General features: G+C 38.0%; 1 protein-coding gene across 9 annotated transcripts in view; it reads left to right on the forward strand.

Moving 5' to 3' along the window:
- Positions 1-17,949, forward strand: part of LOC105831628 (activated Cdc42 kinase-like) — a 255,483-nt gene that overhangs the window by 121,486 nt on the left and 116,048 nt on the right. For 7 of the 9 annotated variants that reach the window (XM_028188950.2, XM_012671875.3, XM_012671876.3 and 4 more), the window contains one exon: positions 468-1,140. In XM_028188950.2, the coding sequence (XP_028044751.1) occupies positions 468-749 (282 nt within the window). In that variant the 3' untranslated portion in view covers positions 750-1,140. Of the gene's footprint in view, positions 1-467; positions 1,148-17,949 lie in introns of those variants that run through there. The other 2 variants (XM_036291790.1, XM_036291791.1) reach the window with 2 other exon arrangements.

Genomic DNA, 17,949 nt, shown 5'->3' on the forward strand with positions numbered 1-17,949 from the left:
TATTATAGTAATTCCAAAGAATATTGAGAAATTGTTGATGAAGAATAAATAAAGATTTGAGAAAAATAATACACAAGATAATTTTCGAAAAATATTATCTTTAAAATCTTATCTCTTTCTTAGCAGACATATTTAATTTTCTGATGGTTGTACTTTAAAATTGATTCTGGAAATAAAAAAAACAATGAAAAATACCCATAAAATTTTTAAAGCAAATCATTTATTCATATAAACAGGAGACGTCGGTGTCCACGGATGGTCAATTGAACAATAATGAGAATTAAGAAAAAAGGTAAAAGAATTCAATAAAATAAATTTTACAAAAATTAGGATATTATATATACTACTTTAAGATATATTTTTAATATAATAAACTTATACAAAAGACTTCTTTGGAATAAAATATAAAGAAAGAGAATCGCGAAAGTGTTAACATTAATACGGCATAGACGGTTTATCTTGTCTAGGTGAAGCCTATCTCAGCTGCTGATCAGAAAACTCTCTATTCAGCCATTGCTATGGCACAGGAATTGACAGCGCGTTCCATGACAGATCTTGAATATCCGCCGGAATCACCCCGTACACCTGCCAGTCCTTCAAGACGTAGAAAATTTTCTTTTAAGTTGCCACATCAACACAGTCCCAAACCAGACAGACGACACTTTTGTGAAGAAGCTGCCAGTATACCTGACATACAGGTACATAAAATTGATTTTTTGTTTTATTTAAATATCTTTAATTTATCTTAAAACACATTTATATACAAGATTAAACCTACAATTATAGAAAACACAATAGAAAAATTTTAAATATATTTTTATTGTTATTTAATTAGCATGCAAATATTTTTTATAATTTTAATATTATTAAAAATTCTGCAAACTTTACAATTTTAAAATGTGACAATGTAACAATAACGTACTAAAAAAAGAAAATTTTATAATAAAAAATATAAAAAATAGATGAAATTAATTTTTAATTATAAATAAGATTTTTATATATGTTTATTTATTGTTTGATGTAAATTAATGTTTTTTTCAAGTCATTTAATCCTATAATAGGAACAATATTAAAATTGTTTTCTTGTTTTTTTAATTAGGCATTGAAGAAGCACCTTTTAGGCATTTTTTAAGACAAAAAGAAAAGAGATAGGAAAAATTGTTTAACTAAGTTTTATTGTAAACATAAATTTATTGCTTAGACGTTATCTGTGTTAAAAATACAGGGGGGTAATTTATTTATAGTAATGTATATAAATCAATAATAAAAGTTGTAACACTATCTAAAACGAATGCCACGATGTGTGATTTAATATAAATTTTTTATGTATTATGCAAGTTTTATCGGTTAAAGTTATTTTAGGTGTTGTCTACCTTTTTACTTTTGGCCCTGTGGTATAGCCATCTTTTGACTATTATGATCAAATAATAATAGCGTTCAACAGACAAAACAGATCAGTACGCGCTCAGTGATTTTTTTTTAATGGTTAGTTTGCTCTGGATTTAGCGAAGCATTAAAGGCAAAAACGAATTATATTAAAAAATTCTTGCGTGATTAATGATCCGCTTTATTTGTTGAAGACTCAAAATGACATACGTGTTTTGTATTGCAGCCTTGACAGCCAAGCATGTATATCGTGTTTATGTCATGTTTCAAGTTATAACATTAAATTCATTAATCTTAAACTGTTACTGGGTCACTGTCACCTAATTCAATTTTTGACGAGCTGCAGTTTGAAAACTAAGTGTTTAAAATTTTTGAAAAAATTCTGGAATAAAGTTTAAACATAAAAAAATATATTTTAATAATAAAAAATTAATATTTTAATTATTTTTATTAAAAAAAATTTTTTAAGACAAAAATTTTTTTAAATCACGTTATTATGCTTGAAAAATCATAACTTTCTTAATTTTTAATATTTTAAGTCAAAAATTTAAGATTCTTGAAACATGTTCCTTTAATAAAAAAAATTAGTTTATAAATAAACTTTTTAAAAAAAGTATTTATTTTACATATTACAGGAGAACACTTTTTACTAAAAAAATTAATTTTTGTGACATGTGCGTCGAAAACGGTCCTTTTCATAGCTCTACTGATTGGAAAGTCGCTGATTGTGCACGGGCAGTTTTCTTTTGCAAGTAACTCATTTCCCCACCAATTAATCGTGCAGAAATGTCTTGCGGATATTATTTCCGCATGGCTATTCCCCCCAAATTTCGCACGATTGATCACTTTGTCACATTTTTTCTTTTATTCTGTGGACACTTGCGTCGTACCACAGGCACGTCATCTTTCGACACACATATGATAACTCTTGAAAATTTTCGCAAAAATTACCGATTGTTACCGACATTTTATCGTCATATTTGGTAACTTTTGATGCTTTCGAATGAAATTGGTTGCTTTTGGACGAATCTGACCCTAGATAAATAACTTGTTAGTTTGTGTTCCACAGACATCGTGTCATCACGCGTCATTGTATCAAGGCCGCGTTAAAGTCGAGCAGTGCACTTTGCAGTAATAAACATGAATGAATATAACAACTCGGTGCATTGGTCAAAAACAAGCATGATTTTAAAATAAAAAGTTGAAAGTTTTGACAATAGACTCCTGATCATATACATTTTGTTCAAGACCCCGCGTGAATATCTCATCATCAGGATATTCACGCGAAATGGTATTCAGAAAACGATGAAAATTTGGGAGCGCACAGCGTGAGCTTGAAGAATATTTATCTGCTTAATCCGCTTGTTTTCTCCACGCTAAGGCCAGGCTCACGCTCTGTGCACAACATGGTTTTAACGGTCGCCCGTCGCCAGGACGCGCACCACGCGCTGACTCGCATAGCGCAGTTTCCGAGATGCGCTCGCGAACCAATCGCGCTTGAATACTTGAGAGCGCGCATGACAAACGCGCGCACGATCGCGAGAAAGAGCCGGAACCCGCGAATAGCACGCGGCCCTCCGCGGCCACTTAAACATTTCGAGAATTTTCTCAATGGTGCTAGGAAAAGGAGCCTTCTGTTACGTCTCCTCGACCGCCGCGACGGTTCCCGAGTTCTCTCCACTCTCTTGAGAGAATTTCGCCGAGACAGTCCATATCGACCGCCGTATCTTTTCTTAAGTATAGCCCGCCGAAAAATCTTACGACTAGTACTCGCGCTGCGTTTAAGAAAAATTCCATAGAAACAACATTTTTTTTTCGGGAGCTTTGCCCCTCGCAAACTCCCCGTCCGTCATTCTAAATTCTTTACTTTCTGCCCTGAACCACTTTTTGTCTCCGTCATTTTCTACGCACTTACAACAAAAAATAGAATATGTTACTCCCATTTGGATTGCCTTTGGCTTGTGCGTCCACTTCTCGTTGGAAATAGTTGACTTTCTGCACTTGTAGGACAAATATCTTTTTATTAAATATTGATTGACGCCTTTGTTACATCTGGATCACAGTGACCTAACATATTCTTTTAACGGCTGTCCATTGAAACTTGATCAGGAGGTCGTAATGAATAACATACTGCACTTTCAACAAATTTAATTGAGAACCAAATCCCAAAGGTTGGGATTACTGCAAAAGACTTTTACTGCTATTATTCATGTAACAGCAATAAATTCATTTTTAGAAATTATTTATCGATTTTCAAACCTGGATAAGCTATGCCAAGAATTGTGATATATTGTTTACAATTTAACAAACCGCGTCTTTACTCGCAAAAAGAAACAAGTACTTATCACAACACACATCAAGTGATTATTCTAATGTATATCGAAATAATTGTTTTACATTATTAATTAATTTAATTTTTTATTATTTACATTTTATTTAAAGGGCATAGCGAAATAAATAGGTGAAATCTGCCCCCGCACTAATCGAGCTCAAATTGATACCATTATTTGGCACCCTTGAGATGTAAAACTTCCCCAAAAATTAGCTATAAAATCGCATTTGGGGGAGTTATGGAGGGGGAAAGAAAAATAAAACAAGTGGTTTTTTTCGAAAATGGTTGAACCGATTTTAATGAAAAAAATATATGTTGTAAACATCGTTTACGTAAGTTTAAAAAAATTTTAAGTAATTTTTGTGATTAAAAAAAACCCGATAAAAAAGTTTTTGAATTTTTTATGCATTTTTTTGGGGTGATGGTTTTGAGATACCACTTTTATATTTTCACAAAAACATCTCTAGATTTTTTTTTAACGCGTATTTTTTTCAAATCAATCAGAGTGGTGGAACATAATTAAAAATAATTCACACCGCGCCGCCGTGCCGCGCCGCGCCGCGCCGCGCCGGCTGGGCGACCGCGCCGCGGCGCACGGCGATTGTTGTCATATTGAACTTACATACTAGTTGCAGTGTTGCAATGTTTAGTTTCCAAGAAAAATTATAATATAATAATATAAAATATAATAATACATATAATACGTCCAGGACGTCTGCAGTTAGCCTATAAAACTTATCGTTTTGGCAGTTTATCACGAGGAGATTGCAGTACGTTTCTAAATTCCATACGTTCGGGGTGCTTTTAATGTGAGTCCCCTTGCCTTTCACATTATTTATCATTGGGTGCTTTTTTAATGTGAGTCCCCTCGCCTCTCACCTTATCTATCATCGGAATGCTTTTTTAAAGCGAGTCCCTTCGCCTCTCACATTATCTATCATCGGGGTGCTTTTTTAAAGTGAGTCCCCTCGCCCTCACATTATCTATTATCGAGGTGCTTTTTTAAAATGAGTCCCCTCGCCACTCACATTATTTATCATCGAGGTGCTCTTTTAAAGTGAGTCCCATCGCCTCTCACGTTATCTATCATCGGGTGCTTTTTTAAAGTGAATTCTTTTGTCTCTCACATTATTTATCACGAGGAGATTGCAGTACGTTTTTAAATTCCATACGTTCGGGGTGCTTTTAATGTGAGTCCCCTTACCTCTCACATTTATCATCAGGGTGCTTTTTTAATGTGAGTCCCCTCGCCTTTCACATTATTTATCATTGGTGTGCTTTTTTAATGTGAGTTCTCTCGCCTCTCACCTTATCTATCATCGAGGTGCTTTTTTAAAATGGGTCCCCTCGCCACTCACATTATTTATTATCGGGGTGTTTTTTTAATGTGAGTCTCCTCGCCTCTCACATTATCTATCATCGGGGTGCTTTTTTAATGTGAGTCCACTCGCCAAAAAAATAATGTGAGAAGCGAAGGGACTCACATTAAAAAAGTACTCCGATGATAAATAATGTGAGCGGCGAGGAGACTCACTTTAAAAAAGCACCCCGATGATAGAAAATGTGAGAAGCGAGGGGACTCACTTTAAAAAAGCACCCCGATGATAGATAATGTGAGAGGCGATGGGACTCACATTAAAAGCACTCCAAACATATGGAATTTAAAAACATACTGTAATCTCCTCGTGATAAACTGCCGAAACGATAAGTTTTATAGGCTAACTGCAGACATCCTGAAAATATTATATGTATTATTATATTTTATATTATTATATCATAATTTTTCTTGGCAACTAAACGTTACAACACTGCAACTAGTATGTAAGTTCAACATGACAACAATCGCCGTGCGCCGCGATTTTTATTTTTAACCATGTTTCATTACTCCGATTGATTTGAAAAAAATATGTGTTAAAGAAGAAGATCTAGAGATGTTTTTGTGAAAATATAAAAGTTGTATCTCAGAATTATCACTCCCCAAAAAATTCATAAAAAATTCAAAAATTTTTTTATTGGGTTTTTTTTATCACAAAAATTACTTAAAATTTTTTTAAACTTGTCTAAACAATGTTTATAATATATTTTTTTTTTATTAAAATCGGTCCAACCATTTTCGGAAAAAAAAAAAACACTTTTAATTTTTCTTTTTCCTATAACCCCCCCAAAAATGCAATTTTGTAGCTAATTTTTAGGGAAGTTTTACATTTCAAGGGTGCCAACTAACAATATCAATTTGAGCTCGATTAGTGTGGGGGCAGATTTCACCTGCTTATTCCGCTATGCTTTTCATTAAATATCTCATTATCTTATTAATTATATATTGTTTGCATTTTATTATTTATATTTTATTATTACTATTATTATTTTTACTTGTATTTGCTGACTTGATCATATATTGTATCGTTAAGACTATGACAGCATTATTAATTATTACAATAATGTCATGAGCCTTTGCTCTGAACGGGAGTTTTTCCCGAAATAGTTCTGGGATTCGCCTGTCTTAGGGGTTAGGACCCGAAGGAGAGAGGATTCGGCTCGTAGGTTGATTGAAAAAGACGGCGTCTTGCTTGCTCTTTTCTCGGTCTTTATTCGTGCAAGTTTGGTTACAATCAGTGTGCTGCACGTACGGTGTTATGTGACACTCGTGATAAACGTGACGTGTATTGATGTACTCACTTTGGGCGCGTGTTACTACTCTCCGCTCGATCACGGCGTGGTTGCGCTTATATTCGATAGTTTTGTGGCGCAATTTTGAGGCTAGTGACCGAGCGTCGGCTTTTCCGAGGCCAAGCGTTTTGACACTGGAACGCGGTAGCCTTGCGGTTTAATTGTGCAATGTAGGGCCTTATTTCTAGAGTGATACGGAACTGGTTCCGAGTGGTTCCGTATCATGATATTGTAAGCTCACGGAAGTTGCTTGGGACTTTCGTGAGCGCGGCGAATTCTTGTGTGTCTTTCGAAAGAGGTGTTTCTCGCAACGTCCTTCGAAAGATGATGCGTTTTGCAATGGTAATTATTGGCTATAATTATAATATTATATTGGTTGTAAATCGGCTTACAACATTTCTCTCCTGTTAGACAAGAAAACGAGGGTGCGATGTTTTTGCTTACAGTTTTGTTCTTGTTCGACAATCTGCTTTGCTAAGCCTTGGTAGTCTATTAGCTGCTTGTTTTGCATACATTATGTAGATTATGATAGTTACTATGATTAAGGCGATAGCGCCGCTGGTTGTCATCGGGTAGATAAAGTGTTTTTGCGGAAAAAACGGCTCTTGGTCACTCTCCAGTTCTTGTTTAATTTTTTGTATGCTTGTTCTTAGGTATTCGAGGTTGTGTGGATTGTTTGATATTTTCTTTAAGTGCAGATTATCTGTGTGGTTATTTAATGGAATGTCTTGCAGTAGTATGATATTTATTTTTGACATTGTTGCGTCGATAATCACGCACGTCCAATAATATAAGAATATTCAGGCATATTAAACACGAGGCGTCGGACGATCGAACTTTCTCGCAAGAACGGACATGCATGAGCAAGTCGTGCGATGCAGAACTGTGTCCAGTGACGTCATCATCCGGCGACGCGTCGCGAGACCACCAGAATCTTCCCGAAATCCTTCTCAAGGTATATAAGAGGGGACCGTCGAGACGAGACTCACTCCTGTCGGGATACTCAAGCGGTTAACAACACAGTTTTTGTATCGTACGGCGAGCTCTACGTGCAGCCAAACAGTCGAGAACGCGCAGTGCCCGTGTATAAGTGATCCAGGAGCCGGGATTCACAGGCTCCGTCACCACACGTGGCCATAACGCACGACGCACTCGAGCCAATATTCGAACGTTATATTCGGAAAGTAAATGCGCTATCGCGTGTGAACCAGTATTTGTAAAGTGTAATACGAATTGAAATAAACTAATATTTTGTTACGCGAAATTACGGAGTGAAGATTAGTTTTTTCATCCCGACAAAACAGACATGTATGTGTCTAAAGTTTTTGCAGCTAAGAGTTTTGTGCGGTTTTATGATCGTTTCAGCTGTAACTATCTTACATCCTTTGTTTACGGTTATTTTCTTGTTGTTTATTATTTCTTTGCCTTCGGGGTAGTTTGTGCATTTTATGCTAATCTCGGGTTTTGACGTGGAGTATAACCAAGAATCGTCTTAATCCAAATTACGCGTTTGCTTGTGAGATGGTTTACATTACAGTATTGGTTACGGTCGTGTACGTACATTTGGACTTCGCATATCGCGTTTGCGTTTATCTTGTTTATTGCATGCGTCGTTCCGTATATGTGTTCGGGGTCTAATATATCGCATTTTCGCATGTCGCTTTCGCTTAGGGCGATGTACGTTTACTTTTCTGCGTCTACCGCTACGTATTCCGCATTTGTTTTTACAGACGAAAAAAGGTTCATGTAGTTATGTATGTAATGCTATTACTCGCATGAATTTATAGATCGGTAAGCTCGCTACCGAGAATTTTATTATAGTGTACATGTTTTTTGCGTCGCAATAGGTGCTGATTCTTAATGACTTTTATTTTTAACCATTCGTGGTTTTGTATACCTGTCGGGAGGTACAGTCCCTGGGGCCAAGTTAAGCTAGCTTTGCGAAGGGTTTCTATTATGCGGTCTATATGTGTGACTTTACGGTAGGGAAAGGTTTTATATATGCTAGGTACTCGATAATTTCGGACGCGTCTCGTAGTAGGTCGTTCGTTAGGGCGTTAAGAACTGGGAAATGTTCGTCTAGGTCGTACCGTCTGTTATGTATAAGTGCTTGGTTTTTTATTATTTCTAAGTGTCGTTAGTGCGTTTTTGTTATCTTCGATGGTTTGTTCTAGTGTTTTCACGTGGGCATGGCGTTGATTACTTTCAGCTGGTTTTCTACGGCGTATTTTTGTTGCCGCGTTGGTGTTTTCTAATAATGTCAGCTGTTCGTTGATTGTTTTTTTGTCATCGGCATCCATGGTTCCGCATAGTGTCTTGACTATTGAGTCTACTCCGTCTATCAGTCCGCGTCGCTTATCTATCGGTGTCTTATATATTGTTCGTATGGTGTGTACCAGGTGTTCTGTTATCACCATTGGCATCTTTGTTTTTGCTCTCAATTTGTTCCTCTGGCAATATTCACACTTTGCGATGTAATCCTCCACATCTTTCGTAATATCTCGCCAATTATGGTCTAATCTTATCCGCTTTAGTGTGCGTGCAATTCCTTGATGACCTAGAGAAGCGTCGTGGTATTTATATAATATCTGTCTTTTTTTCTTGCTCCGTATACTCTCGGTTTACTGTTTCTTCCTCTTGTCTTATTATCTTCGATGGTGTTTACGTGCTCCGTGTCTTCTCTTACGGTGACGGCTCAGTGCATCGGCATTAGTATTGCCTTTTCCGGCCTTATGTATTATCTTGTAATCGGCGATCTTGAGTCTTCACCTTATCAGGTAAGATCCCGGGTCCGTGACATTGAATAGCCATACGAGTGGCTTGTGGTCTATAATTATTTTAAATCTTGTGCCGTATACATATGGCCAAAAATGTTTCACGGCCTATACGATCACTAATAATTCTTTTTCAGTTGTAATTTTGTTCCGCGCGATTCATTATTCTACTTGCATAAGTGATCGGGCGGTCTTGGTTGTCGGTGCCTTGTGATAACATCGCTCCTATCGCGTAATTTGACGCGTCGGTGGTGACGAGAAATTCTTAATTGAAGTCCAGGTATTTTAATACTGGTGCCGTAATTAATTTTGTTTTGAGGTTGTCGAACGCATCCTGTTGTGTGATCGTCTAGGCGAATTTTTCCTCTTTTTTCATTAGCATTGTTAAGGGTTCCGCTATTTTAGAAAAATTTTCGATGATTTTCCGATAGTACCCTGCTAGTCCGATAAACGCTTGCACGTCTTTTATTTTCGTGGGGGTGGGACATTTTTTACGGCGTTCAATTTTTTGGGACTGGGTAGAATTCCGTTTTTAGTAATAACGTGGCCCAGGTAGTTAATCTCTTTACGCATGAACTCATACTTTTCCGACTGGAATTTCAAGTTACTATCTCTTAGCCGTGTCAACACAGCGGCCAGCCATTTGTAATGCTTGTTTAGGCTTGGTCCGTAAATGACATCTAAATATACTAGATATTTGAGCCCTTGTAAACCCGTTAGAACTGAGTTCATTAGGCGTTGGAACGTCGCGCGGGTATTCCTTAATCCAAACGGCATTCGATTAAATTTGTAATACCTGTACGGTGTGGAGAATGTCGTCTTCCCTTTATCTCTCTCTGCCACTGATATCTGGTGATATCCTGCGTCGAGGTCGAGCGTGGTGAAATACTTTGCATTTCTGAGTTGGTCTAATATGTCTGTTATGTTTGGGATCGGGAAAAAGTCTTTGATTGTAATTTCGTTTAATTTTCGGAAATCTACCACTACTCGGAATCTCAGTTATCCTGTAGCGTTACGTTTTTTAGGGACGACCAGTAATGGTGCGTTTCACTGGCTTTTGCTTTGGCGGATTATTCCTTGTTCTCACGGATTTGTCTATGTACTTCCGTTTTCTGTTTTTCGGGTAGTTGTTTCGTGTTCTACAAGAGCAATGCGTGAGCTTATCTCCTTTCAGATGGAAGACGTCGCTGAACTCTTTGCATAGTGTTAGAATGGCTTTTCTTTCTTCCTTGTTTAAGTGTTCTAATCGAAGTAATTTAATTATACGCTCTACGCGGTAATTGTAGATTGATTTTTTCGTTATTTGTATTTATAACACTTACCGGGCATATGTGATTTTTGGGTTCTACTAGACAGCTGCCTAGTAACACTCTCGGTGCCGTCTCCTCGGAGTTGGTGACTCCTAGCGTGTTTATGCTTGCCGTGACTTACACTATCGTCTTGCTCCTTGGTTGAAGGATAACTGGGCGATACAGATATAACTTAAAGTCGATGCCAGCTAGTCGTATTGTTTTGCTCCCGTAGTCGCATGTGACATTTTTTCGCGTGAAATTTGCGCCTAAGATGCCCTCATATTCTATTAGGGCATCGTCCCGTACATGGGGTGCTTGATTTTCTTGTGCTGCATTTTCACGTTCACGGATGTTCTTTCTAATGTTGTAATAGAGTGCCCGGTTATTCCGGTCAATTTGATGTGTTCGTCGCGGATTTTGGTTTGCCCCCTCAGCGTTTTTAATTTTATTAATGAGACGATTGAGCCGGTTGAACATAAATTCGATCTTGCCCTCTCCACTTCGCGTACAGACAGTGTGATCATATCGAGGTCGCTGCCCTGTGCATGCTTGACGTGTGTCACACGGTATGCATCAGCTGTGCGCGCGGAGCTTGCGTCACCGTTCGAGCTCTCGTCGCTGCTTGTCTCGGTATGCTTAATCATTTTTACTTCTTTGCTTGCTCGCTTGCTGTTTTCTATTTTTAGGTAGGTTTAGGTTTTTCACTCCGGTGGTTATCGTCTTTTTTCTTGGGTCGTCCGTGAAGGGACCAACACTTCTTCCGGGTGTGGCTTGTCTTTCTACAATGGTCGCAGTATAATTCCACCGTGTTTACGCGAGGTCGTCCCTCCGATTGCGGTAACTTGAACCGGTTGGCGTATCGGTTGTTGCAGCATTCTCGTCCGTCGTGCCCATTCTTGCCGCACCTTCCGCATCGTAGCGTATTTCGTGCGTACTTGGGGGCGGTGCGAGGGTCTTCCTTCCGGTTTTGATTAGGCTCTTTTACTTTTTCCTCGGTGCTTGCGCCGGCTATTGTGTCCTCCAGCGTTCTGTATCGCTGGGTGCGTACCAGAAGTTTGATGTCTTCATGCAAACCGATCTGGTAATTGTACAGGGCCTGCTCCTTGATATTCTTCAGAATGGCTCGCTATTGATTGATGGTGTGGTTTTTATGCTTTTTTATGGACTTATAGAGTTCCATGGCAAGGAGGTCCACTCGCCGTCCGAATGCGCGCTTTCTACAGGTTTCTGTTTCAAAGAGTTAAACTCTTGTTGCAGATGTGCGGTGTTTTGTTTGGGGAGATACTCGTTTTTGAGTTCTTTTTTTAGTCGTTTGAAGCTATAGACATTGCGCATATAGAAGTCCATCATGTCCTTTCCTTTAAATTTTGTACAGATGATGGCTTTCAACAGGGTATGCTTGTCAGCTAGATGTATATTCTTTATCGCGTATGTACCGGTACTAATAAATTTACGGACGCTGTTTCGCTGTGTGCCGTCGATGTCCGGGATTATATTTCGCGCTTCTTTTAAACTTAAAAAATTTACTGTTGACCCGCGCTGGTTTCTGATATTTGATTGTCCATCCAGGGATATGACAAATCCAAGGCGTGATCGTGGAAGATTTAGGGTCTCAGGAGTGTTTCTGTCTTTGGCTGATAACCCGGTTCTCTTTTACCTAGACCTAATTGTAATTTTAGGTCGCCTAGTTCGTGCATTACGTCATGCAGTAGCATGGTTTTTTGTGGCGGAAGGTTTGGATTTATCCTTCGTGCTGGTCGTACTTCTGCACGGTCGTTTTTTTCGTGCAGGGAATTATGAAGTCGTAATATTTCCGCGGCGACTTTATTTCGCGGTATATTTTCGGACGCCTCGGCGGGAGAGTGTGCCATGGTTGTTGGACTGGATATTAGTCGGTAATCGGTCCGGTTTCGTCCGTCTAAGTCACGCGTTGTATTACGTTCAGCGCTTATTAGGCTAAATTCGCGTGTGTCCGCTGTGGTCCTTCGTTTGATGACGACGTGTGTTTCGCGTTTGTTTATATTACGTAGTGCGCGTTGCGTCGCGTCTTTTATCTCGCGTAACGCGGTTTCCGCTAGGCCTACTGTCTTGTGCTCCGGAGAATTTATTAAATCTCCCGTGGGTCGCTGCCCTTCGTTTCGCGGGCTGTTCCTGGTATGGGGCATTAACCCTCTGCCTACACACCTTATTTTTCTCCCGATTCTTAAACACAGGGGTTACACTAACCCCAAAATTTCGTTGACTTATATCTCCAAATGTATTTAACCAATTTTAACTTTTTTTTTTAATCGATAGGAAAAAGTCTCAGAATTATGATGGTTTTGGCTGAAAAGTCGAAGGTGTTAAAAAAAAAGAGATTTTTTGAAAAGAATGAGAAAGGAACAAAAATTTTTTGTAAAAATTTGCCTTTTATTCAAACGCCTGTATTTATTTTAAAAAATAGATAAATTAATTAAAATCGTAAACAATGGAAAGGGGAAGAGTTGTACTTTAAGAATCTATCGTCAGTTTTTATATTCTGTTCAAAAAATATATTTATTTCGTAATGTGAATTTAGTAAAAAATGAATGCAGTTTAAACACAATAGTAGAAGAAAATAGTAATATTTATTTAAAAAATATAATTATTAATACAAGAGATATTTATTACAAAAGATTTTATTTGTCATAGAAAAATTTTTTAATTTGTAATGCTACAATTGCAGCATATTTTTGCAAAGTAATTGCGACATTGATAATATATATAAGTACTGTATAAATGATACGTAATGAACAAAAAAATAATTTTTACTTACCCTTCAAATTTGGAACTTTTCCATTTTTTGTTACGTTACCTACACACGGGGTAACTGTAACCTCAACACACACTTTTGATGCTCTTACTTCTGTTGTTTTCAGAACATTGACAACGCCTAAAAAGGAATAAGTAGAGCACAGTTCAAACTTCTTTTCCCTCCAGTCCCAGCGTCCCCTTGCTAAATACTTTTAAGCAGCGGGCATTTTAAAATCGATTGGGGTTACCGTAACCTCAAGTGTAGGCAGAGGGTTAATTATTTATTTTCAATATTTGAGACAGTGTGCAGCTCGCTGTGTGTCTCGCGGTCGTCTTTCGAGTGTTATCTGTGGCGTCGGATTACGCACGGCTAAGCGTCTTATCGCGGTTACGTGATTAAGGTTTCGTATAGTAAACCTTAGTATTATTTATTTTTTTTGGCGCGCAAATTTGGTAGGTGAACAATTTTTTGCAGATAGGCTTTGCGTTTAACGTTTCCGAACGTGATATTATTTTTTACTCTTTTGGAGTCGCTGCGTTTCCGTATAGCGGCGTTACCCCTTGCTCAGGTCATTACAATAATTACACAAGGAAATATTCTACAATTGTTGACTTACATTAGGAGCAAGTTTCGCATGTCGAGTTATTGTAGCTCAGCTCGCTGGATGTTTTGAGATGAACGACGGTATGATGGCGTATGCGCGGTCACCCTTGTAGATTTGTTGTCTTGTTGTCGCCCCTTGTCCGTGATTCATCTCCAGGTTGCTGTTCAGCCGTTCCTTTCTTTGGCAGAGAAGCTTGTTCCTCAAAGATACTTAGCACAGTAGTAGTGACGCATTGGTATAGATTTTCTACTCGCGCACTTGTAACACAACGGTGTTGCTTCAACTCGTCTTACAGTCGGCTGGTCTTCTTCTCGCAGGATCGTGCTTTCTTCGAGTTTTTGGTTTCGCTGGTTCCTCGTTTCTTTTCAGCTTCTTGATCAGTTTCTTCTATCCCTTGTTCCTTACGGCTTTTTTAATCCCACCGCTGTCACCAATTTTGTTGTAAACGTTTGCTCTAAACGGGAGTTCTTCTCGAAATAGTTCTGGGATTTGCCTGCCTTAGGGGTTAGGTCCCAAAGAGAAGAGGATTCGGCTCGTAGGTTGATTGAAAAAGACGGCGTCTTGCTTGCTCTTCTTTCGGTCTTTATTCGTGCAAGTTTGGTTACAATTAGTTATGCTGCACGTACGGTGTTATGTCACACTCGTGATAAGCGTGACGTGTATCGACGTCGGGCGTGTGTTGTTACTACTCTCCGCTCGGTCACGGCGTGGTTGCGCTTATATTCGATAGTTTCGTGGCGCAATTTTGGGGCCAGTGACCGAGCGTCTGCTTTTGCGAGACTAAGCGTTTTGACACTGGAACGTGGTAGCCTTGCGCTTTAATTGTGTAATGTAGGGCGTTATTTCTAGGGCGATACGGAACTGGTTCCGAGCGGTTCCGTATCATGATGTTGTAAGTTCACGGAAGTTGCTTGGGACTTCCGTGAGCGCGACGAATTCTTGTGTGTCTTTTGAAAGAGGTGTTTTTCGCAACGTCTTTTGAAAGATGATGCGTTTTGCAATAGTAATGATTGGTTATAATTATAATGATACATTGGTTGTAAATCGGCTTTCAAAAATAACAACATTGAAAGACACAATCTTTCAAGACGGGTAGTGTTTTGTATTGCCAATGACCAAGCATGTATCGAAGCAATGCGTTTTTATTTCCGTTAATGAATATAATCCTTACTTAAAAATTAAATTTGTTATTTTTAACTTGAGAGTTAACATAAGTATCACTCTTAGGTTAAGAAACAAAAGCCAAACTAATTAAACAACAAAAAATATAAATTTTTAGGTTATTTCTAAAAAATATTTAAACCTACACAGCAAAACTGATCATGTCGATATTATCCTATTTTTGTCCTGGTAAGATAAAAAACGTCTTATGGTTGTCCATAGGAACTATCAGTAAGACTTTTCTACTCAAAATCAATGACGGACGGTTTAACGATATCCCGTCGTAACAGCGCATTAACGAGCAAAGTGCATTCTCTAGAGTCTAGAGCACATAAAAAGGAGCTTTCAGTAAAACTTTGTCTTATTTAAGATCAATGCATGACGGTTTAAAGATATCCCGTCGTAACGACAAATAGATAAGCAAAGCGCATGCTCTAGAGGACATCCCTTAGGAGCTATAAGAATATAAAGAAAATGAAAATTACGACAATATTACACTTATCGAAACAATATAATAACAATACTAAAAATTATAAGAAGTAACATCTAGTTTTTATTTTTGTATCACGAGACACGGTAGTGTCTCGCGCCAAGTAAACGTACAGCACGTGACTGTCCGTGTATCTACGCGAAAGTTTTATTTTACACAAACAGATCTTTTCATAAATTATTCCACATGTTATTTTACATATGTAAAATCAGTAAAAAACTGTAAAATTTTATATTTATTTCTAGAAATTTAAATTAATTGCATGTTTTATCCTTCTGACAACATCTATTAAAATGATATGTAATAAATATATAATGCATAAACATGAAGTATTCATGGATTATTACGAAGTGTTAGGATGCATACGATTTTCAAAGTCAAGCAACGTCGATGATAATTTACATTTGGATGAGTGACCGTTTTTTTCGAATGCAGAAATTACCTATTCTGACGTCCTAAAGATGTTTCTACGATAGCCCAAGAAATTCATAAGACATCGAGAGGGCACTGAAATTTACATCCATAGTACGTTTTTGGGACATCATAGTAGTTATCCCGCGATTTTAACGAAATCATCTTATGAGATACCCATAAAATCGTAAATGTCCATTTTTTTCACCGCGACGATCTTGTTGATCTAAAGACGTCTTTAGAAAGTCAACAAGGTCGTCTGCGATAAAAAAAGCGGACATTTATGATCTAATGGGCATCCCATGAGACGATTTTGTTACAATTGCGGGATAACTATCATTATGTCTCAAAAACGTACTACGGATGTAAATTGTCTGGAAAATATATTTTTTACTTTTAAGAATATATTTAAATAAATTGTAATTGCAATACTCTACATTTACTGCATTTACTTAAAACATTTAAACATAATTATTTCTAAATGTTCAAATGTTTACGGATGTCCGTATTTAATATTTTAGCATTAATATTTACAAGGAGATGCCAACTTTTCTGCTATCTTTTCGAATAAGCCATAGTGTATTTAAAAGGAGAGATGAAAAGCAAAAATCGTGTTTTGGCTTTGGGTGTGGCGACTCAAGAGAAATCACACCCGAGAGTGCGCCACAAAAATCACACTAGCGCCTGAAAAGCAGCACTTCTCAAACCTTATAAGATTCTGCGCTGTACGCACCGACGCCACCAGAAATCGCACACACTCGGGAGTAAAGTGACAACGTTAAGTGTATATGAGTCGGACCAGCGGATCGTACAGGCATTACATGCGCTACTCACATATATATACTTTTTTGAGCTTATACAGGCGAACGATACTGTGAAGAGAACCATCCTGGCGACCAAGGCGACTACCTCGTGGAGGTTGATTCTACTCGACTCGTCACCGACGACCGGAGAGTTTGGAAGTACACCTCCTCGAGGCATCATATCCCCGCGGAGGACCTTCTGGAGGACTTTGCGAAAGAACTTGTACGGAACACACCTGCCAGTCGGACCGGAGAAAGCCCCAGGAAACCCAGATCAGCCCCGAGAGGAAGGAACACCGGGCGATGCAGACCAGCTCCGAGAGGAAGGAACACCGAGTGACGCAGACCGAACGCGAGCAATTGCCACATAGCAGCGGACGTCGTAGTCGGAAGAAGCACACCGGGAATCTAGTAGGCGCTCTAAAACCCACAAGAAACGAACCAGAGTGTCGGGTGACAAAGATGCAGCCTCCGCTGAGGTGGAAGCACAATAGCTAACACCTCCGTAACAGTATACAACCGACCTTTATCAAGGCCACTTTATATAAATTTCAACATAAATTGTACATACCATATATACTGAGAAAATATAATCTTTTGTGACATAACACATCATACATTCTCGTCACTCTGCGTCTTCCTAGCACGTCATATTCCCGAACGTATCGCAACCTGCGAATACTCAGAAGTGAAGAAAGGGAACAAGCGATACGATCCCCACAGGGTAAATGGGCCTTAGTTTCTGAGAAAATGACATTTAAATATGTACATTTTTGGCCAGTAGGCTAAATACAATGCAAAGCCACTTTTCGGCATGAAGCGCGGTGATCGTGGGTGCTAAGTGCGCGCCTATTGTTTTGCTATTTGTGCGAGATGGATTTGAGATCAATTGTGATAATTTTTTTCAGTTTGTATGCCAATTAAAATTTTTTATTTTTTATAATAAAAAAAATTTTTGCAGTTTTAATAAATTTTTATATATTATTAAATATAATAAAAAATAATGCATTGTTATTTATTATAAATTTCTGACATTTTTGTACAATGTGAGTAGAAATTTACATAAAAACATGGGAAACATAAATGTTTCTCGCACCATAAACATATTATAAATGCACTTACGTGTTGCAAATACATTTTTTGTTATGTACGTTGGGTGAAAAACACAATTTTTTAAAAAGCAAAAAATAACTAAAAACATGCAAAATAATTGCTTGGTATCCGTCAAAGTTAAAAAATAAACGCGACATTGTTAC

The sequence above is a fragment of the Monomorium pharaonis genome, chromosome 9, assembly GCF_013373865.1.
Source record: "Monomorium pharaonis isolate MP-MQ-018 chromosome 9, ASM1337386v2, whole genome shotgun sequence".
NCBI classification, from domain to species: domain Eukaryota; kingdom Metazoa; phylum Arthropoda; class Insecta; order Hymenoptera; family Formicidae; genus Monomorium; species Monomorium pharaonis.